Genomic DNA, 27,581 nt, shown 5'->3' on the forward strand with positions numbered 1-27,581 from the left:
GGAACACTTTGAAATTCAGTAATGACTGTTACATATCCTTAAGGCTGCCCACTTGCTCTGAAACTGTTGTTTATTTACTGCAGAAAACAGTTGCCTTGAGGAAACGTCCACAACATATGTGTATCATTTTATTTTGTTTGCCTTCAGCAAGTCTAGGAAGTAGATTCACATTGAACCATGCCCGGTTTTGATGTGTTTATACCGTAAGTCCTTCAGCCATTTGGATTGAGACGAACAGTGTAATCATTTATATTTTAATGGCTTCCTGAGATGCTTTAACATATTGTAATATAAGAATAAACATGTTTGCAAGGCTTCGAACTTAAAAGTATTAATATTTAAAATGCCTGGAACAATTAAAGGATGTAAACCACATCAAATCTAAATTCAGAAAAGTATTATAAAATTTCCTAGCAGACACCCTTATATATATATATATATATATATATATATATATATATATATATATATATATATATATATATATATATATATATATATACACACACACACATTTTTTTACATACAATTACCCATTTATACTGCTAAGTTTTTACTAGAGCAATCTAGGTAAACTACCTCAATGAAGGGTACAAAAACAGTGGCCTTGAAACCATGACTCTCAACTACAGAGTCCCAAATGCAAAATCCCAAATATTATTTTTTATTAACCATTTATTTTGCACCATTTCTTACACACTTTCCAGTCAGAACCAGATCAAACCACTAATTTCTAACTTTGCTTATGTGGTGCTGCCGAATTCCTTTATAATAATGAAAAAAATGTTACAACAGGCATTTAAATAGGCAGGCAAAACTAGACTGAATAATGATGTTATTCAGAACATTATGGCAAGTAATACATTTAATGTGACTCATTAATGTGCAATAGGAACGCATTAAAGTAGGAATTAAAGCAGTCAAGGAATTAAACCTTCCTGCCCTTCGTTTTACTTGCTGGATCCATCGACAAATGAATGTCTTTGGGTGAAGTCTTAACATCAGACAGCAGTACCTTGATAAATGATCTCATGGAGAAGAGGTTGGCTAGCATGGTGGAGAGGCCTTGAGCCAGGCAGCTTTGGGCGATGAACCCCAGCTTCAGCTCGGCGAGGCAGATGGCATCGTCGCCTTCCTTCCAGTTCCAGCTTGGAATGTTTAACAGGTGGGCCTGAGCGATCGGGGCAGAAACGGAAACAGAAAAGTTCAAAATCCATTTCATTGCCCAGTACCAATGATGTAACATTCCAATTAATTAATATCGCAGACGGGAACTTTTTCAAATCAATTTATTTGCTTGTTTAAAAAAAAACAAAAAAAAAACATTCTCACCTTATTGTGGTACTGTAACATCTGTGTGATTATTCGTATCTTTGGATGATAATTCTTTATGGAGATTACCCTAAAAACAACAACACCACATTACAAATCACATATTTAACTTCCAAATGTCCTTTTCTTGTTTACATTTTTTTTCTCACAAGGTGTAATAGCAACATCTGTGATTACAAAACTGCAGAAGTTCCATATTGTCTTGATTTGGTACACTTAATTCACACCTTTCTGTACAGCACCTGTTCTACAACACTATTTCAGTACCTTTTGTTTATTTGAAACATTTAACTCTGTTGGTAACACCACAGCTACACCCAGAATCTTAATTGTATTTGATTTGCACTTATATTGAAAATGCATTACATATCATGGTAAAGTATAAGGTTTGCAGCAAACACATCTAAAATGGCACTTAAGTGCGAACAGTATTGGTGTAAACTAAGGAGTAAAAGTAAAATATAGTATTACAAACAATAATCCCTGGAGACAAACTCAATGTTGTGAATGCAGGCAGTCTTCACACTTACAGGTGCTTAGCGGGTTATGTTTCTGGTGCTTTAAGATTAAATGTAAGTTGAATCTGTCCCATACAAACAATGTTGTAGTATTACCATTAACAAAATATGTGTAATGCCCTGTAGGATATAAAGCTGTGAAGTGTACTGTATATAAATCAATTAAACAGGGCAATACAGTACAGCAACTCATCAGATTAGAATACTAATTCTGACTAAAAATACTTTTTTTTTTTTATTAAATATTGATACTGATTCATGATTTAATCTAATATTACAAAGGTATACAAAGATAGTATAATAAATTATATATAAGTTAACTTTGATTAAACATTTACATTACAATTCAAGTAATGGACTTTACCTGAACATTTAATTAATTGAATTGCTTTCTGTTCACATGAACTGGCTCATCAGTTTTAGGGGCAATAACGGGAAAGTGAGAGATGCCCCAATGACACCAGAAAGCCCATGAAGAGTGAATGATTTACCTTTTATAACCCTATACTGCTGTGTATTTCTTATAACTAGGTTCTTTGCAACACATGTAGGCTGCGTATATATGTACAGATACAAGCAGATACAATTATCAATTAAAGAAACAATTACCGAAAACAGTGTATGAATTACGTAACTTGCTGCGGATTGATCACGGTCAATGTCATCCACAACTTGCGGAAAACTGCCAGTTGAAAACCAAAACTATATATATATGTTTTATTTTTTGTCTAGTTCTGTTAATGCAATGCAGGTTCATTTCGAAATGCTGTCGAGGACTGCCTGTATACTCAATATTGGATAGCCATTTACAAAAGAAGTCTTGCAGTCAGATGTCTGAGTTTCTTTGAGTTTTTCAATACTTAAATGTATCGAAATATTTCATTTGAATTGATTGACAAAATTACACAATGCCCGGCACATTTTTTGTGTATAATTAAATAAATACATAAAAATGCACTAAGTCACAAGGTTACACACTGATGGCACTTAGAGCATGACTTAATGTATGCAGAAAAGAGAATAAAGGTGTCTGTGCTGCATGCTTAATGTGACAAGACGACGCAGTAAAAGGAAACGCAGGAAATGAAACGGCAACTGGAAGAAGGAGAAACATAAATGACAGCTAGTTATTTATAATAATAATAACAATAACAGCAACAACAACAACAATAATAATGATAAAAGTTGCATGTAATAAAAAATTTAATTAGTTTTAAGAATATTAAGAAGTACTTAATAAATAAAAGCAGCTGACAAGACATCTTATCCTACCCAAGGAATGACAGCCCTGGATTTCTTAGAGTTCTCTGGTTTGTCATTCCACAGAAGGCGGCTGATATTTTCTCTTATTAGCCTTTTATTTGGCAGACAAGTGTACCTGTTATAATTGGAAAAAGGGGGTCTCGTTTTTAGATTCGAGATTTTTAAGAAACGTGCTGTCATTGTTTCTGCTCCACTATATACTGAAATGGCATTCAAATTCCTGTCAGTCCTTTCTCCTCCAGAGAAAAAAACACAATAAAGCAACACAAGGGAAAATATGAAAGGGGCAACTTCAGACAAAACTCCGTCTCACTGGAGACACCGTGGAAGTTTGACACTGTGAACATTTCCTTTTGTTCCCACCCTGCCAAAATAAAATGAGCAGCCTTGACATGCCACAGAACACTGAGCGCAAAATTAAGTGGACACGAATGCATCCCCGCCTGGTAAGTTTGTGCTTGTGCCTCAAGCGGACATGCAGATAATTACAGAAAGAGTCTGGAGGTAGAGTAGGAGACTATTTTGGTAGGTTGCTCATTTTAATACGGCAGGACCCTGTGCTTTGCATTTTGATGAATGTCCGAAAAATATCCCTTTTAAAAGTATGAACATCTTGCAGAGTGTTTCCTATGGCACTGACCATTTATATAAACGAGAAAAAACAGCCGTCTCCAGATACATCTGTGCAGAGCGTACATACGACACGAAATCCCTGCATCCTGTTTATCTCTATAATTGCAACAAACCCGATATTATTCACTCTGTCAGATGTCTTACCTCATGATGTTTGAGGCATCTTCAGCATCAGGATCTGCACAGTATTTATTAGCCAGGATTAGGCATGCATCTGCCGACTCTATCTGAGCACGGAAAGAAGAAAGAAAGTGAATGATCGGCAAACAAATGATTTGAATGGATAAACAGTTTAACTGTCGGGAATTCAAAACACCAGCATATTTTCACAATGTCAATTAAGGCCAAATTCAGAGATGCAGATTGCACATCTACCTCATTTAAATATGATTAAATGAAATAAAACATAATTGTAAAAGAAACAACATGTTTATTTCTTTGCCTTCAGTGCCGGTAAATTACTTTAAGACAAACAAGGAAGTAGAAGTTCAGTTACCTTTACTCTGGCAAGATCATGGGGGTTGAGAACAGATCCTTGATAAAACTCCACCTGCGTAAAGTGCCGCTTGAATAAGGCTTCCAGCTCAAGATTAGGGGAAATACTGTCATGGAAAGTATGAAAATTATCAGTGAATTGCCTTTTATCGTGTGTGGGGGGGTCTGTGAATATTTTGTTCTTCCAATAACAATAATTACTTAGCGCAAATTAAAGTAAGAACCTTGTATCTTACAGAAGACATTTCAAATTGCCTGAATTCTCATTTTATTGCCATTTGTATTTATGACCTGTGATTTATTTATATTATAGTTCAAATGCTTTTTAGATATGCCAGCAAGAAAAAATCTCAAAGTGGAACGAGAGGAACTGATATGAGGACTTATTTTGGGGGTAGAAAGTGGGATGAAAAGTATTTCTTGTCACTTAAATATTTACCCACTCTGGTTTTTGATTAGTGTGCTTAGCTGTAGCATAGAACGGTGTCCACAGGAAACAAAAGAAAGTCAGTGTTTAAAAATAAAAGAATACGTACTTATGGAGAAAAACAATTTCTACATTGACATCATCCCTGTCCTTGTGCAGGAAGTCTTTCAGGAAGTTGGATACACTTTCAAGTGTTATATGACCACAGACCACAATGTGCCTGCAAGGGAAACATACCAAATTTAAGAGACGTACATAAAAAAAAAAAACTGGCTCAACCTAAAAGAAACCAGAAGTCATAACAATACAGTATCTCATTGCCCCACTCTCAAAATGATTTATGTCAGCAAATGGCATTTCAATACAACCATGTTATGGCTTTGCAAGTTTCTCTGCACTTTTACTGGAGACCAGTAATGTTCTGTGGGTCTCTTTAAACCCTTTTGATATGCCAACTAAACGGCAGACTTTCTAACTCAGCTGGACAGGTCCTAGGAAAGACCTGGCAAAATCTCAGAGCTCCACCATGAACCAAAGTGTTGTCACTGAATGCAATCCTATTTTGAATAGTTATAAAGTATCATTGTTGCAAACTACATTTTGACAAATAAATATTTGAAACAGTACTGTAAATCCCACCAAAGGCTGGAAGATATCAATAAATGTAAGCTTAAATTATGTCAGGCAATATAAATATACACTGCTATTCCACTAGTATTATGCTGTCACATGGACATCTTTTTGAAATACAAGCAAGAAAAGCGGAACAGATAAAACTATTGATTTGGATAAATAGACACTAACTTTTAACAGAAATGCAAGAGAGGTTATCTTTTCATTTCAGATGCTTCATATTAAAATATATGGCCAATATATTTTGAAAATTAAACCCTTCACCCAGCAGATGCCTTACTCAGGTTATTGCATGACACTGAAGAATGGAATAATATTTTGGCTTTAATATATGTCAAGTTTGTGCATCAGCAAATTAACAGAACCCGTTACATGAATGCTTCCATATTTCCCTGTAAGCACTGTCAATCTATTGAACCGGCTATTTTGTCTGCATAGTAAACTATTTTGTATCTGTCGATATGGTCTGTACTTCATGCTTTTTCCCTTAAGTAAAGCCCTTCCTCGTAATACAAGTAATTCAGGTATAACGGCAGTAAAACATACATAAGTTCATGGTGTGTGTTTAGTTTTACTTTCTTTCAGATGTCCATCTTCTGTATGTATGTATGAATGTATATATACACTGATCAGCAATAACATTATGACCACTGACAGGTGAAGGGAATAACACTGATAATCTTATGTTGTAAGTCGCCCTGGATAAGGGCGTCTGCCAAGAAATAAAAAATAATAAAAAAAAAATAATAATAATAATAATAATAATAATAATTATAATAATAATAATAATCTCGTTATCATGGCACCTGTCAGTGGGAGGAATATATTAGGCAGCAAGTGAACATTTTGTCCTCAAAGTTGATGTGTTAGAAACAGGAAAAATGGGCAGCGTAAGGATCTGAGCGACTTTGACAAGGGCCAAATTGTGATGGCTAGACGACCAGGTCAGAGCATCTCCAAAACTGCAGCTCTTGTGGGGTGTTCCCGGTCTGCAGTGGTCAGTACCTATCAAAAGTGGTCCAAGGAAGGAAAAGCGGTGAACCTGCGATGGGGTCATGGGCGGCCAGGGCTCATCGATGCACGTGGGGAGCGAAGGCTGGCCCGTGTGGTCCGATCCAACAGATGAGCTACTGTAGCTCAAATGAAAAAGTGAATGCTGGTTCTGATAGAAAGGTGTCAGAACACACAGTGCATCGCAGTTTGTTGCGTATGGGGCTGCGTAGCCGCAGACCAGTCAGGGTGCCCATGCTGACCCCTGTCCACTGCCGAAAGTGCCTACAATGGGCACGTGAGCATCAGAACTGGACCACGGAGCAATGGAAGAAGGTGGCCTGGTCTGATGAATCACAAGTTCAAGGTGTTGACTTGGCCTCCAAATTCCCCAGATCTCAATCCAATCGAGCATCTGTGGGATGTGCTGGACAAACAAGTCCGATCCATGGAGGCCCCACCTCGCAACTTACAGGACTTAAAGGATCTGCTGCTAACGTCTTGGTGCCAGATACCACAGCACATCTTCAGAGGTCTAGGGAAGTCCATGCCTCGACAGGTCAGGGCTGTTTTGGTGGCAAAAGGGGGACCTACACAATATTAGGCAGGTGGTCATAATGTTATGGCTGATCGGTGTATATAGGTATACCTACAAGCACAAACACATCTGTACAGCAATTAATTTAGTGAAGTAAATATTGTTCATGGAACTATGGTTATTTATCATTTATATGGAATCTTTTCATAATGTTTTCAAAGATTGAGCCGAGAGAAAACTGTATAGATTCTAGTTAATTCAGCTGAACTTAGACTGGGGGTGTGTAAACATTGGACATCACTGCTCAGAAATCAATACATCCTGTTTACACTAATGCAGATATCATGTGAGGCACTTTTCTCCTATAACATCTCCAATACAAATTACTGTGGACTTAAACCACTTGAGGAAAGCCTTGGAGTAGAACAAAAGTGCAATCAAGAATTGGGATCTGGCCAAAATGAAATAGAAAATCAGGCTTATAGCAGCCAAAAAAGCTATTGAGGTGGTTAATAAAGTTTGACCTACAGAGAAAGTTAAGATGAATACAAAATACAGGCTATAAAGCCCCAATACCCCCAGGTAATTAACAGAAAGCCAAATCCAAAGGAAAACTGACAATGTGATATCACACATTTTAGTCAAAGAAATAGATAATCAGTTGTTTTATTTAGGTTTCTCAGAAGTTACCCTATAAAATAATTCACTTTTATTTTCTTCACTCGTGTGTAATAGTCAAAAGACACCATTACAGACTAACACATAGGTCATTAGTTCGATTTATTCTTCTGTCACATGCTGCTAAATCTCTCCATGTGTGTCTTGTATCTTTCAACCACATATTAATTAAAAATGTGTGTGCGGGATCATAGTCTGACAGCCAAAATGTGATGTAGAGAAACTGTTCAACTCTGGCAGGGAATTTCCCCTGGTGACTCCTATGTTTGTGTCAACTAAAGGTGGGGGAAAGTTTAGATCCAAAAGGACAAATAAAGCACTTAAATTAAAAATACATAATCTACAGCTAATAGATGTATTATGTTCACACATTTTGTTTAACATTAAAATCTACTTATTATTCATTCAATCTATAACTGAAATATACATTTTTAATACTATTTTACAAAATTTACACCCATTACAGTAATACCCCGTGTAATGGAAAATATATTCCAATCTGAGTCAGAAGCCTTAATTGACCTAATTTAGAACTAATTGAGGAATAAAACCACTTGGCTGAAATTGCCCCATTCCTTTATATGGGGAAAAATGGTAGAGGAGTAGTGTACCCTGTGGTTACAGGGTTTGGGATTGTTTTGCTGGTGCAAAAATAGATATAGTATGTTTAGGAAAGAACATTATCATTCTAGTCTTCAATTTCGTGCAATAATTTCAAGAAGTTGACTTGTGGGTGATGGACTTACTTCTTAGCATAATAACGATCATAAGCACATGGCCAGGCTTTACCTACAGCAAAATTATATACACCAGATTTGAACGGATGTACCAGCCATTTCTTGACATTTACCCCACTGACATTATGTGGCATGTGTATGACAGGAGGGAGAATGGCTAAGCACATTGATAGCAGCAAACATCTGGGGTCAGGTGTACTAAAGTACTGTGCTTGTGTTAAGAACGTCCCATTAAGTAGTTGCTTTGAATTGCTGGTTAACATGTTTTAAGCAAGCACGATTATATTTGGGAGGAGATAAGGAATGGTTTGGCCAGATAATTTGTCTTTGTGTGGGTTGGCCATTCTGGACATTTCTGTAAAGAAATGCAGGGGAATGTGCAAATTCTCTCTCATATATTAAAATTATATTTAATGCTTTGACTTTTTCAAATATCGTTTTCTGTCCAGCTGACTGTAGCTCCTGGACTGTAGGTTAGTTTATGTCTCAAAAACTCATGCGATTTTTATTCTTCTCAAGCAAATCTGCTTACATTGTCTGTAATATTGTCTGAGTATCTACAGCAGTGTGCTTGTATTGCTAATACAGGGGTTGGCATTTAAAAGTGAAATGCCATAAATACTAATTTTAAATCAATGGTTCATTCTTTCTCTTACTTTCTTAGTTGCGCTTCAGTAAAATCAGGTGTCCCTTTCATTCTCTATACACTGTATATGTATAAAGATGGCCAACATGTGACATCATAATTATTAAGCATGACCACAAGGCTAAAGTATAGTTATACTGATTTGCCTCATAATTAATATAATTGAGTGTCATTTAGAAAGGTTTAAGTTATTACTGGTAGATGAAGACAGACTTGAAAATAAATCAGACTTATTTTTAAGTTAACATATTGATGAAAAAAAATCTAACATGCAAACCAAATGCAAACACTATTTAATGGAGTTAGTTGGACATGGAGGCAGGCTTTCTGCTCCACCAAATCTGTAAGACAATCCCCATAATAACAATTCTCAACTTTCCCTGCTAGCCAATGCAGTGTGCCAAAGGATAATTAGTAACTGACATACAACCGTTTGGGTTTAGGAATATTTAACATCTCCATATTGGATTACTGATGAACTTGTGGTTGAAATTGAGTGCATTTTGAGTGGTCATCAATCATACTTCTGTTCAAAAAACAAACACAACTGACTTCATATTAACATATGTGGAAACGGAACCCACAGTATGTTTTGCTAGGTAGTCTATACAGTTATTGTTATATATGTTTTGAAGTAAACTAGTCTTCTATATACATTATACTACCAACCATTTAGTGAAGAGACAACAATTAAAAAGAGAAGCTGTTCAAAATACATTAAAAGGGGTGTAGGCACACCCCTGACCTTAATGCCTGTTGAAACTCTTGATAGCTGGCATTCCTCAAACAGCACAGTTTCTAGGGCTGCAAAAGAAGTGGGTCTCTGTGTTCTCTAAATGATGAGGACTGAGGTGGCAGTTAAATCTCTCTAACTCTATTCTGTTTGTATTGTATGATAAAACTCCATGGAAGCTGTCAGAAATGTGTAGAAAATACTACAATATGTATTAGCTGTTTTGGTGCCATACATGACCTTTGGTACCATGTATTACTTGTGGAGAGACAGGCTTGTCCCACTGCTTTAAGCTGAGTGTGTGTGTTAAAACATATACGATACATATGCATATGCATATACATATGTATGCATCTACATTAAAAGTTGTTTATGGTCAAATTATTTGTTAAAAGTATAGACATGTAACTTATGACATGTAAGAATGATAAACACAACATACATACACAACACAAAAGACCACAAAAAAAGCAACAAGCAGAAACACATGGAAGTTGCCTAGCATGCAGAGTGCGACATGCAGTAGGTTACAATAATACAAAATGCACATTAAAATACATCAGAGAACCAGCTCCAACATCAGCACCACAGACTCAGCCACACCATTACTACTGCTCTAATCCTTATGGATTCCAGTACTGATGACTGGATTGCCAAACACTTAAGACTCAGCTTGTATCCGGTGTGATAAAGCCTTTGCAGTCAAATCAAATCGTTGACAATATTCACATGATCTCTCTGTGCCGCATCATATTTAAAAATGGTCTGAACTGAAAAAGAGTAGTGCACAAGCCCAAGCCCCACAACCTGGAGGAGCTGGTCAAAGATGTCTCCTGAGATCTATGAACAGGCTCCAGGAATGGCCTGCTCCATGTTAGACCAAGGAGAATTCACAAAGGATGGAAGTCTGGGATATGAATACATTTGTACATTGTGTATTTAGAAATATATGTGACTATTTGGTCAGATATGCTACTGACGCATACAATGTTGATTGATGTAAATGTTCTTGCTAAATCAAAATGTTGTTTTGCTTCAAGAGTATGATTACATTTGAACAGGACTTTTATATATTATAATTTGCTATCATGTAGTGGGCAGTTTACACAGGGAAAATAGGGTCTTCATTTACAGTACATTTTGGAAATGAATAAAATGGTGTTTATAGTGCTGTGATATTCCAGATGAGAACTGAGATCTCTCTTACAAACTTTAGTGTTAGAGTTTCTTATGCTTAACTGATTAGATCATGATTATTATATATTTGTTAAACAAAATCCTTATTCTATAGTGTTAAAATAAGTCCAAAGTACTCTATACATATAAGAAGATGTAAGAATGCAAAATCTATCTAATATTGCAGAGCTAACTCATAGGGGTTAGCGGGAAGTTCATATTGCTCATGCTTACAGACACACTATGGACTAGTATATTACATTTTAAATGAAAAAGTTAATTTAAAATGATTGATGTTGTTCAGGAAGTTATGAAAGCTCTATGCAGTTTTATTGTTCTTTGACAGGAACTTATGAATCTTAAAAAGCCCCCCCAAAAGGCTTCAGTGACGATCCTATCACTGTTTTCAAATGAAAAAATAAAGACAGGACATCAATAATGGCATTTGGATTGTTACCACTCAAGTTTAACCTTAAATGTATATACAAGGCACATAAATGCTTGATTAGGAGAGTTCCAAGGTGATGTATCTTGAGTTTTGTGTCCCCCTGAGAGGAGATGTCAATGAATATACTTGTTCAGAGGTGTATTACATCAGGGTTCAACCAGGGTTTGAGAAGCAGGCGTCCTTCTGTTCTTATGAAGGATAATCTAAACCACAGAATAAGCAACATGTGCCAATTTTTTTTTCTTTGCTTTGTTACATCAATACAGCCAGCACTATTTCTGCTATTAAACTTCCTCATGTGCTCAACAGCATCCGTAATGAGCAGCCCCTAAGAAAAGCAAAAGTTCAAAACGGTTTGTGCGAGTGCTATCATTATTTGTTTTTACTTAAACCACATGAATTTATGTTGATTTTCATATTTAAAATTGAACATGGCACGGCCATCTCTCTCTCTCTCTCTTTTTCAGCTTTTTTTTTTTTTTCTCTTAAATTTTATTATAACGTTTGCTGCCAGACTCCATGCTTGGCTGTCGAACTTCAGGCTGTGCACTTCTAATTACTACCACATGCCTGCATCGCCAGGGAGAGAAAAACTCAGTGGTTTTGACAACCCATTCTCTCAACACTAGACTGCAAATCCAAACTCAGAATTCTGGCCAAACATAACATTTCATCAATCTTGTTTTACTGACGGGGAAACGGCATCAAACAAAGGGGTGCTAATGGCTTTTGTGCTGTGTTTTTGCCCTTAAATGTACACGATGAAAGCTCTACGTGACCAAAATCCTGCTTAAAACTATTTAGTGAGTGACTTTGTACCAACTGCACAGATTTAATGTAAATAGGGCAGTCCATGTGCTGATGACAGAGCCGAGATTCAGTCAGGAAGTGGGTGGGAGTTCAGAATAGCCACATAGACATTAAGAAAAACCTTCAAAACAGACTGTGACTACAAAAATAAGACACATAGAACAAAGACCAGTGGGCAAGCAAGCCAAGAGCAATTGAGGGCCTGCATTCAGAAAGTTGAGGCATCCAGGGATTCAGGGTGTGGGGGCTGACTGAAGATCAGGGCCAAATTAATGTAAAACAGCAATGGGAAATGAACTAGTGGTAGCAGACAAGACATTGGCTTTTCTCAGGGAAAATATATATCCGTGAAAAAGCCACTAGACCTCAAGACACATAGAACATGCAGGAAATCGTGTAGACAAAAACAGAAGTACCTACTGGAAGAACTGACTTAAAAGGCCAAAGTAAATATGAAGTAAATGAAAGCCTGCAATAAATCACTCTGACTGACAATAAATTAAAAATTAATGAAAATGAGGATCCCATGTTGTATTTTTTTTGTATGTGTGATTCCAAAAAATCAGCAACTCAAGCTCTAACTGCCATGTACGACGAATAGGGTTTTCATGACTAATTATTACAGCAGGTAACCTTGAGAACATCCACAATCTTCCAGATAACTGTGGTTTTACAAGATGTGACAAATTGCTGAGAAATGTCAAGTGGATTGCCACAAGGAAAGTGCATCACCAAATAGAAAAAGCGATACGTCAATAAATCAACCAGTCATGAAAGCTCTATTTCATATGAAATTAAAATGCAACAATAGGATGTACTTGGAAGAAAACAAAACGAGAACAATGATGGCTGGTACTGATTCACACACGGAAACATACAGCAACAGCATGACATGTGCCTGTTTCATGGCCAAGGTCTCCAGTCACAGTGTGACTTCTCTTTCTTTGGCAAAGTACCATCTGACCATCACAGTAGAGAAACAAAAGATTCCTGTGGGTCAGAGCCTACCCCCGCTATCAGGGACTTGGGTCACACAACCACACCTTGTCTGGTTTTGACTTACTTTCTGCCTCGAGTTGAGTTATAACTCCCTCCGTATTTCTTCCGATTAAGGATGAGAGCAGCAATTTCTGGCACGTATCGAGCAAACATGGCCTACATGCATGAAACAGAAAAAGAAAATGGCATGCAGAGAGTGTTCTACTGCGGCAGAGGCAGCAGAGCCTCATGGAATACTTACTTTCTTCCATTAACCGCACTATAGGAACCACCATATTTCTTGCGGTTTCCTATTAACTCTATGATTTCAGGGACGTAGCTGGCAAACATGGCCTAAGGAGAAGATAGGAGACAGAAGAAAAGACTAAAAAAGATAGGCCAAAGAAGGGGGGGTGCTATTTTCAGAAGATATTGCCGTAAGATCTGAAAACGTAAAAAAAGTATGAAGAAAAAACTATATCTCTGGTTTTCTAGACGTTGGCTGTTTAAAGAGGAAAAACTGGGGCGGGGAGTAACGGCTGCCAAAATAATTACCACTATTTTGGATTGCTTTACGTGTTAAAGATGAATAAATTGATGTACACTACTCTAAAGGGCTCTTATTTAATAATGATGAAAAATTTAAGAACAAAAAGTGTTTCCAGTCAGGACAATTCCCCAGTTTTTTAAGGATGTGGTAAACTGAAAAAAGCAGATAAAAAAGGGGGTTCACACAGGTGACGCATAGTCATTCTGTGGTAGAAAACAAAAATATCTAAGAGTAATGAAGAGAAAAAAAAACCCTATGTGCCATGTTTTGTCCAACAAACACTTAGATTGTGCCAGGTTGATTCAAATAGAGCAGCCCAATGAGACTCAAAATGCATTACGACTCATTAGGACTACAGTGGAAATGAGCTGGATGCATTTTGCCAAGTTCTAGCCTGCCGTTTCGATGAAAGGTGCATCACACCTCTTGTCTGATCCAATGGAGGCCTCACACGCTTCGTTATTCGCAAATACGAGCGTCAAAAAGAGAAAGGATAGTCAACGATGTCTGAGTGCAGTGTTTAATTATGACATTATTTGGATTTCAACTGACAATTTGCAGTTGTCTTGGAGCAATTAATCAAAATCTGATCAAGAACAGACGAGCAGCTGACTGACATTAGCAATAAATGTCTCCAAAACAAACAGCATTACATTCAGTTGCTATGTAAATAGTATGAGACACAGCCAGTTGAAATACCTAATTCGTTCATAAAAATGGATTTAATTAAAAACGGTATTTCCAAACTTTTGACAGCTATTATTACAGTAATTATTTTTGACTGTGTATATTATTACATGAATGGTAGGCTTTGTGGCGGCAGTAACACTGAAGGTTGAGGCTTTGCGATGGTCTTTTTCAGACTGGTCTATGGCACATCCCCCTGTCACAGTGTTTGTTGGAATTTGGGAAGGGACACAGAAGGGTGGGGGTCTCCTGAAACCGCACACTGCTTTAAAAAAATAGCAACAACATTATCAAACTGTATCAAAAGTATTCCAGCTCTTTAACAATCAAATATAAAATAAATGACTAGGAAATTAAAGCTAGCAGACATTATCAGTACAGCTAATATAACACAGATGGACTAGATTTAATCAAATAGAAAATCTGGAAGGCTACGGAAACAGTAACTTTATAAAAGCAGAATAAACTATGGTACATTCATTTGCAGTGAAGTGATCAAGTGAAGGGGCTCAATAAAAGATGGGTGATTATATGCAATTTGGGTCCAGCTATTTCACTAGGAATACAAGGACTTTAATGCGTGACAATATGGATGACAATTCATATGGGAGGGGAGAGGGGGAATATTAAAAACATTTTTTTTTACCAAACCACCGAGGATGAAGAAGACCATGAAAAGACGACCGAGGGTGGTTTTTGCATAAACATCTCCGTATCCCACAGTGGACATAGTAACCATGAGTAAATAAACACATTCCCAATATGTAAGTGGTTGGGAATTTTGGAAGTTTTCCCAAGGGTCCCCTGAGTTTTCCACCTGGAATACATGGCAAAATACATTGAAAGGAAGTAACATTGCTTTAAAGATAGACGTTTCAATCCCCAAATTGTCCTTCTGCACATCCTAACCAGAAGACTTATTTATGGAACATAAACAGCAATTATCAATTATCAATTCAGGGTAAAAGGTTCTCTCAGGCACATTTAGATTAGGCGAATCATGAACAAATCCAGCCACTGAGAAATTACTTTTATTTTCTTAGTTAATGGTTCTGCTTCCATCTAGTGGTGGTTATTTTGTATACACACTGAATGTCTCTACCCAACCTTTATATAATAATAATAATAATAATAATAATAATAATAATAATAATAATAAAATACAATACCATCTTAAATGCTTTACACAATCAATTTGTATTTCTAAACTTTTCATTCTAGATCAAGTGTTGCATTTAGCATTTCACATGAGGAAAAATATATCTCTAAGTCCGTTTAGGTATGATACTAATGTTAGAAACTATTCCTTAGGGGTGACACTGAGTCTTTCTAATGCCCTTTACTTACCAAATGTATGAACCCAGCTGCTGTCAGCCATGTGCTTATGAATATCGACAACAGGTTCACAAGCTTGATGGAATTACTATTAAAACAAAAAGTCATACAAAAGTGAGTTATTAAACATCCTGGTGAATTCTGACTATTTGCTTGTTCATTCTGGATTCTGGTCTCCACTTTCAGAGGTTTCGCTGTTACGAACACACTGCGAATGAATTACACATGAATGAGAAAAGAATACAATTAATGAATATGCAATAATAAAGGAAAGTTAATATATTTCAACTCTCATGAAAATAATGCTGGCAAAGGCGATGATGTTTTTCATTAAAGCTGAAAAAAAAAATCTTTGCACAGCAGTACCGTTTCTGTCTAGGCTATTATACTAATTATTGTGATGTAAGGGGCACTATGCAAATATGACCCACTGCTGGAGCTGTATATGCATATTAGTATTACACAACAGCTAGAAAGGAGCAAATTACTTTAAGTAACCACTTAAGTACTAATAAACATAGTAATACGTTGCATTAGACCGTATACTGACTGGATGGTTTCAGGAAATTGGACATATAGTTGTAGTTAGGACACTGTAATAGTGACCTTAAGCACCATTATTTCCAAGAATTTCATCTGAAAAACTAGCAGATTCAGTCAGCACTGAGATGTATTGTGAAAAGATACTCTCACACACTGAGGTCACTTCCAAGTAAGAATAATAAAGTTCTTGGGTCGATACTTGCATATAAATATACTGTTGCTGCTGTATTTTTTCTTTCTTTCTTTTTTTAAATAAATCCGTTATACATTACAAACTGGTTCATTTGTAAATTGTTTTTAATATATTTTGGGTGGATATTTTTCCAGTTAGTACGGAAAATGTATTTATTACATAACTTTCAAAACATTATTCTCTTTAATGACATGGCCTACATTACAGTGCTTCTGTATTCTGGTTCATTCATGAGGGGAATATCAGGGAAATATCCCTATCCTTACCTCCATCAGTCTAAATTGAGTGAGGGGATTATTCTAAAACATTTTGTCGAGCCATAAGCTCTTCCCGACATCTGTGCAAAAGCCTTAATTCTAAACAGCAGGGAAACTGGTATAGTTATGCCACATCATGTGCATAGCTTTCAGAAAGAAAAGAATTAGAACGGACAAATTAAAATGGAATCCTATTTGTTTCTTACAAAATTATCCCAAAACAAATGAATACTTAAAACAGAGAAAATCTCTCACCATTTACAAATGGCAGGCTTTGTCATGGCTTTTTTATTTTATTATTAAACATCAATCAAACAAAAACGATGAGAAAGACCATCAACAATCTGTGAAATTTAGACCAAAGAAGTCCAAAGAACTGAATAATGCCACATATTAACTGGGTGCTGGTAAAGTTTGGCAAAATTGAATTAAAAAATAAATAAATACACAAAATAAACAAATCATATGGGTAAAGAAGCAAAAACACCAGCAAGTTGTAAACTATATAAAATAACTGCACACTAAATATTATTAAGAATTAACTATTTTCAAAACCAGGAACGGACACTGACAATCTCCTCACTTAACATATCCTCACACATATAGTTCTAACACTATTAGATATAATTATTGCTGGAAAAGGATATAAAGCTTCCTGGATAAAATCATATTTGAAAGCCTCATGAGTGAAAAATGTAATGATAATTTGCCTTCAATTAAAATTTACTACAATCTTCTTCTAAACCAAACTGATCCAATGAAGAAAACATAAGAAAGATAGCTTACCTGGTTTTTAAGATATTCAAAAACTGTAGGATTTCGGAGAACTGTATCAATCTTAAGGCTCTTAGAAACCTTAAACCTGTATGAGAAAAAAAAATGTATATTAGACACTGCATTATACATTTTAATACTTTTTATTTTTGTATGGCAGCATTCATACCTTTAAAACGTTTATCCATCTTTAGGAGTTTTATAGCTTTCAATTAGCAAAAAATAATATGAGCACCAGACGAGAAAAAAAAAGTACGAAGAAGGAAATCAAACCAATTTGGAAAGATTAACAAAACTCATTTAATGTTATCAAATTTCTCTGATGGTGAAGTATCTCCTCTCGGGTTTCTAAACAGACTCCTCGAGCGGTCTCTGCAAAGTCTACCTTTCAGATAAATTATTTGATTAGAAGAGTCTAAGAATAAAACTGTATGAGATGAAAAACTGGATTAGGACAGAAAGCAGGTGGAGGATGTGATTGAACTAGGAGATCAGATGACGCAAAACCTAAAAATTGTAACCATTTCAAAAACGTTACATCAGAGAACGTTTTAGAGCAAGGATCAAGGACGATTTTGTACTGGGAAAGAGCATGTGGCCACATGCTGTCCCTGCACTGTACAACAACATTCATCATAGAGTTGAAAAGAAATTCAAATCAAAGTAAACTGTAGTTTATTGTAGTTTTTGGTAAAAAAATAATCAGCTGGGGTGATTTTCAATTTTCATGTGTTTTACAATTTTTGGGTTATTTATTATCACTCTGAATGAGTTACAACCATAAAAGTTGTTGGGTTACAGGTGCAGCTAGAGACAGGAAGAGTATAATCAATACACCTGGAGAAAGAAAGTAGAAGGGAACATATAATATTATAGCTGGACATCAACTACTTTGCTGTTATTAGCCTGGTTTTGACATTACACAACCAGTCCCCACTAATTCTGTTATTACACACAAATGAGAAGATTACATCTAGCATAATCTAGCACGGTAAAATCGAAACTTGGGCCAACAAAATGAAGAAGTTGCATAACACCATGTTTGATCCATCCCAGCTGCTAATATCTGTGTGTACTGCGGAGATTCCCCCTAACTACGCCGGGTCCATTCATGAGAGAACATCAGGGATTGCATGGAAGATATTAATAAAAAGATTAATATAAAGAGAATAAAAAAGATTCTTCACCGTTGTATATGTTGAGGTGCGGGGAAATATCCAGCTTGTAAAAAATTACACCTATATCTATCTCCATTTCCATTGTATATTGTTAAATTGTCACATCTTGTTTCCACAATTTATATTGGACAGTGGATATACATATAACATGAAAATGTACCTATATAAACAAACTTGGATGCCTCTTGCATTTAAATACATATTTAACTGTGCAATAAGCAAACAGGACACATTTTAAAATAAGGTGGTGTGATTCCTCATGCATACACATATGAATACCACAGGATTAACACATGACTATGTCATGCACTTCACCTAATTTCTCTGTTAATCACATGTATAACAGGGTAAGGGTTAGGGTTCATGTGCTAAACAGCAGAACTCAGATCATGTTCATGAGTTATTGCAGTTTCAGTCCTGTGGCATTCATATATTAATACATGAGGAATCACACCAGCTTATTTTAAAGTGTTGTCTGCAAACAGATAATGCAGCTCCACATTCAAATAAATACATCAATACAAAACAGTGAAGGTTGAAGTCTAATGTATGGCCACAGAAAAGGATGTTCGGGTCCCAGATTCCAGTACAGAACATAATTTAACATATAAGTAAAGATCTGTTTAATCTCCTAAATAGTATGCAAGTAAATAATGCAACAATGTAAAGACAAACACACAGCACTCTACATCCAGTTTGGGTTCTCTCAACAAGGCTTTCAACCAGAATTAATATATTCATTCTTGCAGCTGTCTGTCCTCAGACGCATAACACAGAATCCTTACCCCAGTAAGAGACTACATTATAACCAGAAGTGAGAGAATGCTGGAAGGTGGCACGTTCTTCTTTCTTTTCATGACCAATCTTGACTCGATACCCATTTTGAAAGAGTTCGCCACATGATTTTTTGCGTCTCCTGGTGCTCCGAAAGGTTTCTGTATGGGTGCCCCCGTCGGGCCCTCGGTACACTAAAATCTTACTTGGAATCATAATGGCATATATTTCACTGCAGAGTTACTGCTGCTTGTGCAGGCAATGATGTGTTCCCAATTAAAGCGCACTGTCCTTAGTTTCCACATTGGCACTGCATATCCCGGTCTTTTCTCCAGAAGAGATTTCTTCGTTTACGTCTCAGCACTGAACATGTGATAGTAACTGCCTTTCCTTACACCATCTATCTTGACGTTTTTTTAGGTTTGCTTTTCCCCTTAGATAGAGAAAAAAAAGACTATCTCAACAATTTTCTACAAAAAACTGGGACACCCAGAGCAGGTGCATTCACAAAAATTCAAGGGCTACACTTAATACTGCAAAGGACAAAAAAGAGAATGCGGGTCAGAAGAAACATCATGGTCAGATTGAACACGAATCCTCCTGCCACTCCAGTTATGATCAGTCATGTACTGGAGCTTAAAAAGCCCTTTTCCATCAGGATATTACAGCATAAGCTCCTTTAGGAATCACCCAGGGGAAGACAGAAACCTAGCATCAAACCTGCATACTCAAGCTACAGCAAACTATTGCCTCTGTGAACACAGACGTGTAATCATTGTTGGTTATCATTGTCTGCTCATCCATAATCTGAGAGAAGGACCCGGGCAGCTTTTCAGTTTTCTATTTGTTACCATCAAGCAAGTCACATGCCCGTTCCTTTCCCCCTGTCCAATAAAGATCAACTATGTTTAGAAGGGGAAAAGCAATCACTGAACTCTTCTAGGGATTTAGAAGAGCTGAAATTGGAGGGGGGAAAGTAATCCTGAATTAATCACAACTGCTGTACTATATACTGGCTGCTTTGTCAATTTTGAAGCTGATAATGTGCTGTAAAACATCTAGAAACAAATATATAATGCCTCATGACATACACATACAAAACAAAATGCCCCTTTGCATTGTTGTAAGATGTGTCTATTCAGTAGATCTTCTAATAATTTAATAACTGAAAGAACTGCAGTATTTACTGTTTTTAGTGACACTTAAATGTCATGTTTTTAGGTAGTATTATTGTATTTGAAACAGCATGCATAATATGGGGTATTGCATTATATGCTGTATTCATTAAAGCATTTTAGAAGTCCCTGCACATTCAAGTTAATTATATGAAAAAATAATCATTCTAAAAATAACAAAGATCCCAAAAATAACTAAACAGAAGTAGAAGTTCACCTATTTTTACAGAAAACAGAGTGATAAAAAAATGTCAGTGGCATTTATTTTGTTGCTCAGGCAGGCTTGTCAATCTTGTTGTGATCAAAAGTGATAAAAATGCCGCAGATAAATACTTATGAAGGTTTTGAGTGAACACTTTCAATAGGAAACAACTGAAGTAGTTTTTCCATCTAGACAAATCTTCAGATTCACAATAATACATCTAAGATACTGCTCATCTGACCACATAGCAAAGGATACATTTCAAATGTTGGTTTTGTATGATTATTTATTTATTTATAAATGTTTTCTGCTCTGTACTGAATGGATTCAAACTAAATAAATATGTAGAAAATCAAGACAAACATGCACTGTGGGACATGATTTAACTACTAGACAATATACAAACATAAATAAGTCATTCAAAGTGAATAGTGTTGATTTCCATATCATTTCAACTGTCAATTAGAGCTATACTGTATACTGTAAAATTTGAGATTTTTTTTTAACAGCTTTTAGACTAATACTGTACTGTTCCTGAAAGATGTAACTTTTTTTTAAATGCAACCCAACTTATAATAACTAGATCCATTTTCTATTTAAACACAGTTAAATTATAATATAGTATACTATAGACTCACTGAGAGGTAACTGAAGTCATAAAAAGATACGTTTAATCAGCGCACATTTAAGCTTTATTCAGAAACCTTGCTCAGAACATTATCTGGTTGAATTCTTCATGGATTATGCAAAGTAGGAGACAAATGTAAATTAAAAAGAAATAGAAAAAATAGACAAGTATCTTCACAGTTTTTTGGCTAAACAGGAAAAGAGCAATACCCTTATAAAAACTATTTCAGTAGATCTGAAAAACTATTTTGTTTATATAATTACAGGTCTAACACTTCATATAACAAGATGATACGATTCTCTTTGAAATTTGATAATAGTCTGGTACAGTATATAAAAAACTGTTGCCTATGAAGACTCTGATATAATGCAAAGCAAAGATATCCATACCAACGCACGCGCACACACACTCACCTCCATTTTAATGTATTATCAAACAAGTGAGCTTTATGACACGTCAGGACCAACATTCGCATTCAAACTCCTTCACTGTCACCTGCTGTTTCTTGGTCATGATCATCGATCACATCAATTACTTTGTAGCTAGAAAGCAAATGTGCATTTGTTCTGGTGTTTGAATCAAATGTAATTTATATTTTGCAAGGAACACAGTAGATTTCCACGTAAACAAAACAGCAGAAGAAAAAAAACGATTACTGAACTAGAACAGAGAACATTGTTCTACATTTTGATTGAGGAAAACAATATATGTATATATAACCTAACTGATAACTTTGTTTAAACTACTCTTCAAAACCAACTGCAATATATGTTGTAATGGTTTGCTAGAGACAAACTAAAGGCATTGCTGTATTCGGTTGCTGCAGCTGGGATCAGTGGTCAGCATTAACACTGCTTTATCCCAAAGACAAAATGTTTATTTTAAAAATGTTTCTGACATAGAATTAATACATTATTGACTGGCGATGAAACGTATAACATGCCTCCTGAGTACTCAAAATACATATTTGTTTTTTAACAATTACACTAATTCTACTGGTTGATTTAAATGTCCTTGTATTGATATGTAAATAAATAAGAATCCTTCAATAGCCAGTTTTATGTGGATTATACATGACAAACTGAAATTCTGTACGCGAGAAGCTAACAGTTAACCACCTGTTTGAGATCAAATCAAAGACCCCAAAACAGCAGAACAGAAAAATACTAAAGTAGAAAGACTATCAGATAGTCGAAATTAATGTACATTATTGTTTCATTGAGTGAATATTTGTTAAAGCATTACCATAATGCAATATTACAAAGTACATGGCTTATGTCAGTAGTTTGACCAGCCTTAGTCAGATGAAAAAGGTGAAGTGACCTATACGCAGACTTATACTACTCTCCTCCTTTCATGTGTGTATGTGTATGTGTGTGAGAGAGAGATTCAGCTCGAAAGGGACTCATATGTTAGACTGTGTTATCAAATGGCCCAATGCCCATTCAGAGCATGACTGAGACCTTGGACGTTAATTCATTCAGAGACCAGATTATAGATCTGGTCTTAGAGCTAAAGTCAGGGTTATACAATAGGTCACAGACACTCGGGAAACCAGAAACGCTGCTCGGTTTTCTCAATCAACAAGGGATAAGCATTTTAAAAGGATAATGTATGCCCCCACACATCTGTAGCCAGCCAGGATTATTCTGAGCAACAAAATGCTTTTCACATTTTGTGCTGTTAACTATTTGCTATAAAAATGTGCTAATCAGTTCATGCTGTCACCCTCTTTCTGCTTTAGGAAACAGCATATTTTAAAGCAATAAATACACCTTCACTCAAGGAATTAATTTTCAAAATTTGACATTATGACGTTTTAATTATTCAGCCTTATTTTACCTGTCAAAATACGAACATGTGGTGTACCGTAGGCTTGTTTTGAAATAATAACCTTTACCACGTATACAACTTGTCATTGTTTCATTATTATTTCAGAGCTTAATTTAACTGATACATTTACATGGGAATATGATATTTTATATTATTATTAATGATGATTTGAAGATGCATCACAATAAAATATTTGTTTCAAAGACCTGTTTACTTTCTGAACATAAGCTAATTGCTGAAGGATTATCGAAGATCTGAGGGTAAAGGTTGAAAACATGACTGTGTTGTAACCACTAGATGGCAGCATAACTTTACAAAGACAAATTTAAAGTAGATTAAAAGCTACTGAAAATTTCTACTTGACCGGTATTGTATCCATAGTATATTCAAAGGTTTGTTTGGGTTTCCTGACAGGAAGAAAGCAGAAGCAATTTTAATTCAACCTTCCTTTTCTCATTAGTCAACTGGAAACATTGAAAATAACGGTCAATGCTTTATTAGTATGCTGAATTACAAATATAGTATTGAATGAATTTAACCTATGGCATACACATGAGTCATATATGTTATTGTGGCTCTCAGATGTAATTTCAACTCAACTTCTATCACTATAGTAGTTATGTTATTTAAAATTAAAATGTATTTTTGAAAACAGAAAGACTAAATGTCCTAATTTGTTACACAGTATATAGCCATTATTATGTGTTTGTTTTAGAACGGGGGGAAATAAATCACTATTAAAAAATAAATAATCTGCTTAATGAAATCCCTTTTTTATTTTGTTTTTGTGTTAATGTATAAGGAGAAAAGTGACTTGACTGACCACACAAATAAAAGGGCACTACCTCATCTTAAGCACAAAATCATTATGCTAATCCTTACAGGCTTTTCTCAGAAGTGATCTTCACTTGCAGTCATTTAGAAGATTAATTTCTATTTCAGGAGACCAGCTCTGATATAGCTTCTTACTTTAATGCCTCGTTTCTGCAAATTTTTAATCAAAGTCAAATTTTAATCAAGATCAAGGCTGTAACGAGGAATGGGCACACCACCAATATGATTTAAATGAAATATGGGCAGAGCATTCTTTGCGCCAGTCTCTTATGGTCTTCATTAGCTTTCATTCACTCCAACTTGTGAGTGCCTCTTAAAGAGATTAATCACTGAGCAGGTAAGTGGCACAACCAACTCCCGTGGAAAATACCACTATTTTCTGTGAACTCTACAAAGCCCTCAATGGTCTTTTTCCACTTTCATTATGAATACAATAAATACATGATCACCCTTAAAAAAACATATTAGCATATTGTTGAAGCTGAGCAGGACTAACAGTGAATGCCAATATAAATGGTGAAAATATGTACATTGAGTGGATTCAACATGAATTTATTCAAAGTTTGTCTCATAGGGTTCAATTCAATTAATGAAGCAGCTGGGCAATACTTTGTAAACCATTATTAATGGATTACGGAAAAAATCCTTAGGAATACTATTCTCCAGGGACAAGGGTTTATTTTATTGTAGTTAGTCTTAATTGGGAATCTGGTTTGTAGATAGTCAAGAGGCCTAACGTTTAACGCACACTGACTTTGTGAAAACCTTTCCACAATGAATGCTGCATTTGCATTATAAACATTGATGAAGCCGCTGAAGCACTTTCCTATACAGAACAGCTGTTTGCCCAGAACAAGAATCCAAGTCCTCGTGCAATCAATGACTTCTAAAATGTTTCCCTGCTGCTGCATGAGATACAGTCTATCATGTATACACCGTATATACATGCTGTTTTAAGCACTACCTTCTTCCTGGGTCTTTTGATGAGACGGGGTAATGTGGAGGGAGAAAAGATCCCTGGTGATGTTTTGTAAGAAACCAATCACAAAATCCATTTAAACAATAGCAGGATTTCAAATTAATCTCTCTGTGACTAATTCCAACTGTGTCACCAGCCTGCTAAAGTCACAAATCCCTGCAGCTCATTGACTAAGCTGATGGATAGAATTTGAGTGTGTGTGTGTGTGTGTGTGTGTGTCTGGGGGGGGGGGGTGTGTGGGTGTGTGTGTAAACTCGGAAGCTACTGATTAAAATCATGCATTGTTGGATTAATCGCATGTAACGTTTACCACGACCATGCAAATACATAAAATATCAACAAAATGTATGTTTCAAAGAATCATAGTCATATTCACAACCATGCAACCTCGGGTAAAAACAAACGCACACACTCTGAAGAAGAATAATGTAAGGATTAAGCTTTAGAGACATTACAAATATTACAGACAGAATGGGAAACACAGAAACAAGGACACTGTTAGTGTCAGTGTGACCTTTATGTCAATCATACCATTGACACATGATACAAATGCTAACCATCTGTTCCTTAACGTCTACACTGACATCTTCTCCCTCTTCACCAAAATGTCTTTCTAACCTTATTCATTTAACCTTCATTCATTTGTTAATTTCACACACACGTACATATACATTTTATAAAATGCAGGGAAATGGGAGACAACTGCATCCTGAATGATTATAGTTTGGGTTAAACTGTTCCTCACAGTCTGTTTCTTAATGGTTTTGACATTTAATACACCCATAACACCCTGAAATATTATGTTGGATCCTTCTGTAAAGAAAGATGTGGCATTTATCCCAAGTATGTATGCTTATATCCGGGGGATTTGGTTGAATATCTTTGGTATTTAAAAATGTCCAGTACAAGCAGCCTCAAGAAAACATGTATTTTTTTATTGGAAAGGGGGCTCACAGTTTTGTTTAAATCCATTGTTTGGACATAATATAAATTGTTCACAGTGCAATGTTTTAAAAATACTACAAACAACAGTTACATACGTTTCTCTATATGCTGCTTTGTGTAAACCTGTCCAAAAAGCACTGATTTAATGTGGTTCTTGAAGTTACAGATCTGCTGTCCATCCATCTCTGATACATTGTTTGCTTTTTCCATTGCTATTGCATTCGCCTATCCCCTGACACCGCCTCTCTCTCTCACCTTTCGATCAATGCTTTGATGCAAACTCAAAGGGACAGAAAATCATTACTATCAGATAGCAAATAAGTGATCTGCATTCTTGTATTCAGGGAAGTACAACATAAATCCATTAATACAATCCACAAACACTAACATGTGTGCTTCAACTTGGAGCCTAGAGATTCTCCAGCACAGAAGTTAACACATCCTACTGGACCATAAATATCCACACAATGTAAATACTAGACCAGTAAACAGACACATGCATCATTAAAGCCTTATTTACTATGGTATAGCCTTTATATAATACGTTATAATGGAACATTGTTTTCTTCTTTCTTCCACACAACCATGTATTCCCTAAGTGCTAATAGTGCTCTAGGGCTTTCTATCATTAGCATGTTTGTTTGCTTTTACCAAGTAATGATATCAATATTTAATTATTGTTTTTGTTGTTAAAAAAATAGGGCATAATTAAAAAAAAACTTTCAGAGACCAATTTTAGTCAGGAAAAATTGTACAATGATATTTGTGGGGATGCCATGAAAAAATACTTTCCTGAAACCACCAGAACAGATGCAGATTGCCTAATATTACACTGATTATTTTTCTGTCTATTAATGTGGAGATAGATAAGCCAGTTCAGTACTTGTATTCATTTCATCCAGAACTGTACAGAATGGCACAATTAATTATTTACAGCTAATATTTCCCAAACAGTCAGTAACTACAGCTATAAATATTTTATAAAGACTAATTCAACTATAGCAAAGAGAGAACCAAACTATAAAGACAGCCACCTGAGCAATGATAAAGAGACCTTTCTTTCTTTACACACAGAGGTTTTCAAGAACTGTGTAACGCACTTTGTAAGATAATCACAAAGGAAACAATATGTTTTTATACATATATATAATGAGGATTGTGGTTGAAAAATCACCCCTTTGCACCTAATTTGTATTAGTAGCAGTATTAAGAGAAGCATGTATTTCTCTGTTTATTTAGATCAAAAAGGGCGTAGCTGTGTTTTGACCCTTGAATGAATGGATATATACAAGTAATTCTCAATACGTATTACAGGGCATGTTCAGAATCAACCCTGTAATAAACAAGTATCTGAACCTAGCAATAAAAAAAAAATACACACAACCTAAACTGACTGAAGTGTTGCTTCAAAAACAGTCCAAATAAAAACAGAAAAAAATCAAAAGCTAGACTTCAAACTCTTGGTAAAATATAAATGATTTGATGTTATTGCCATATCGTGATTGAGCAACAGATGGCAATATAGGGCTTTTTAAATGTATGCAATGTTCAGTGGTTTCACCTTTTCCATACGCCACTAAAACCCTGTATGCATCACAATGTCTGTATTCATTAATATTATTATTGTATGTGTTTTTGGACTGCATACCTAGAAAACAT

The 27,581-nt window shown here is 35.7% G+C and overlaps 1 protein-coding gene across 15 annotated transcripts in view; it reads right to left on the minus strand.

Moving 5' to 3' along the window:
* Positions 1-27,581, minus strand: part of kcnma1a (potassium large conductance calcium-activated channel, subfamily M, alpha member 1a) — a 180,482-nt gene that overhangs the window by 63,649 nt on the left and 89,252 nt on the right. For 11 of the 15 annotated variants that reach the window (XM_066693766.1, XM_066693763.1, XM_066693761.1 and 8 more), the window contains exons 6-14: positions 17,387-17,462; positions 15,620-15,695; positions 14,919-15,089; positions 13,298-13,389; positions 4,778-4,888; positions 4,243-4,348; positions 3,891-3,973; positions 1,333-1,402; positions 1,016-1,171 (exon numbers count right to left, since the gene is read on the minus strand). In XM_066693766.1, the coding sequence (XP_066549863.1) occupies positions 1,016-1,171; positions 1,333-1,402; positions 3,891-3,973; positions 4,243-4,348; positions 4,778-4,888; positions 13,298-13,389; positions 14,919-15,089; positions 15,620-15,695; positions 17,387-17,462 (941 nt within the window). Of the gene's footprint in view, positions 1-1,015; positions 1,172-1,332; positions 1,403-3,890; positions 3,974-4,242; positions 4,349-4,777; positions 4,889-13,120; positions 13,213-13,297; positions 13,390-14,918; positions 15,090-15,619; positions 15,696-17,386; positions 17,463-19,337; positions 20,116-27,581 lie in introns of those variants that run through there. The other 4 variants (XM_066693767.1, XM_066693758.1, XM_066693770.1 and 1 more) reach the window with 2 other exon arrangements.

The sequence above is a fragment of the Amia ocellicauda genome, chromosome 20, assembly GCF_036373705.1.
Source record: "Amia ocellicauda isolate fAmiCal2 chromosome 20, fAmiCal2.hap1, whole genome shotgun sequence".
Classification (NCBI taxonomy): domain Eukaryota; kingdom Metazoa; phylum Chordata; class Actinopteri; order Amiiformes; family Amiidae; genus Amia; species Amia ocellicauda.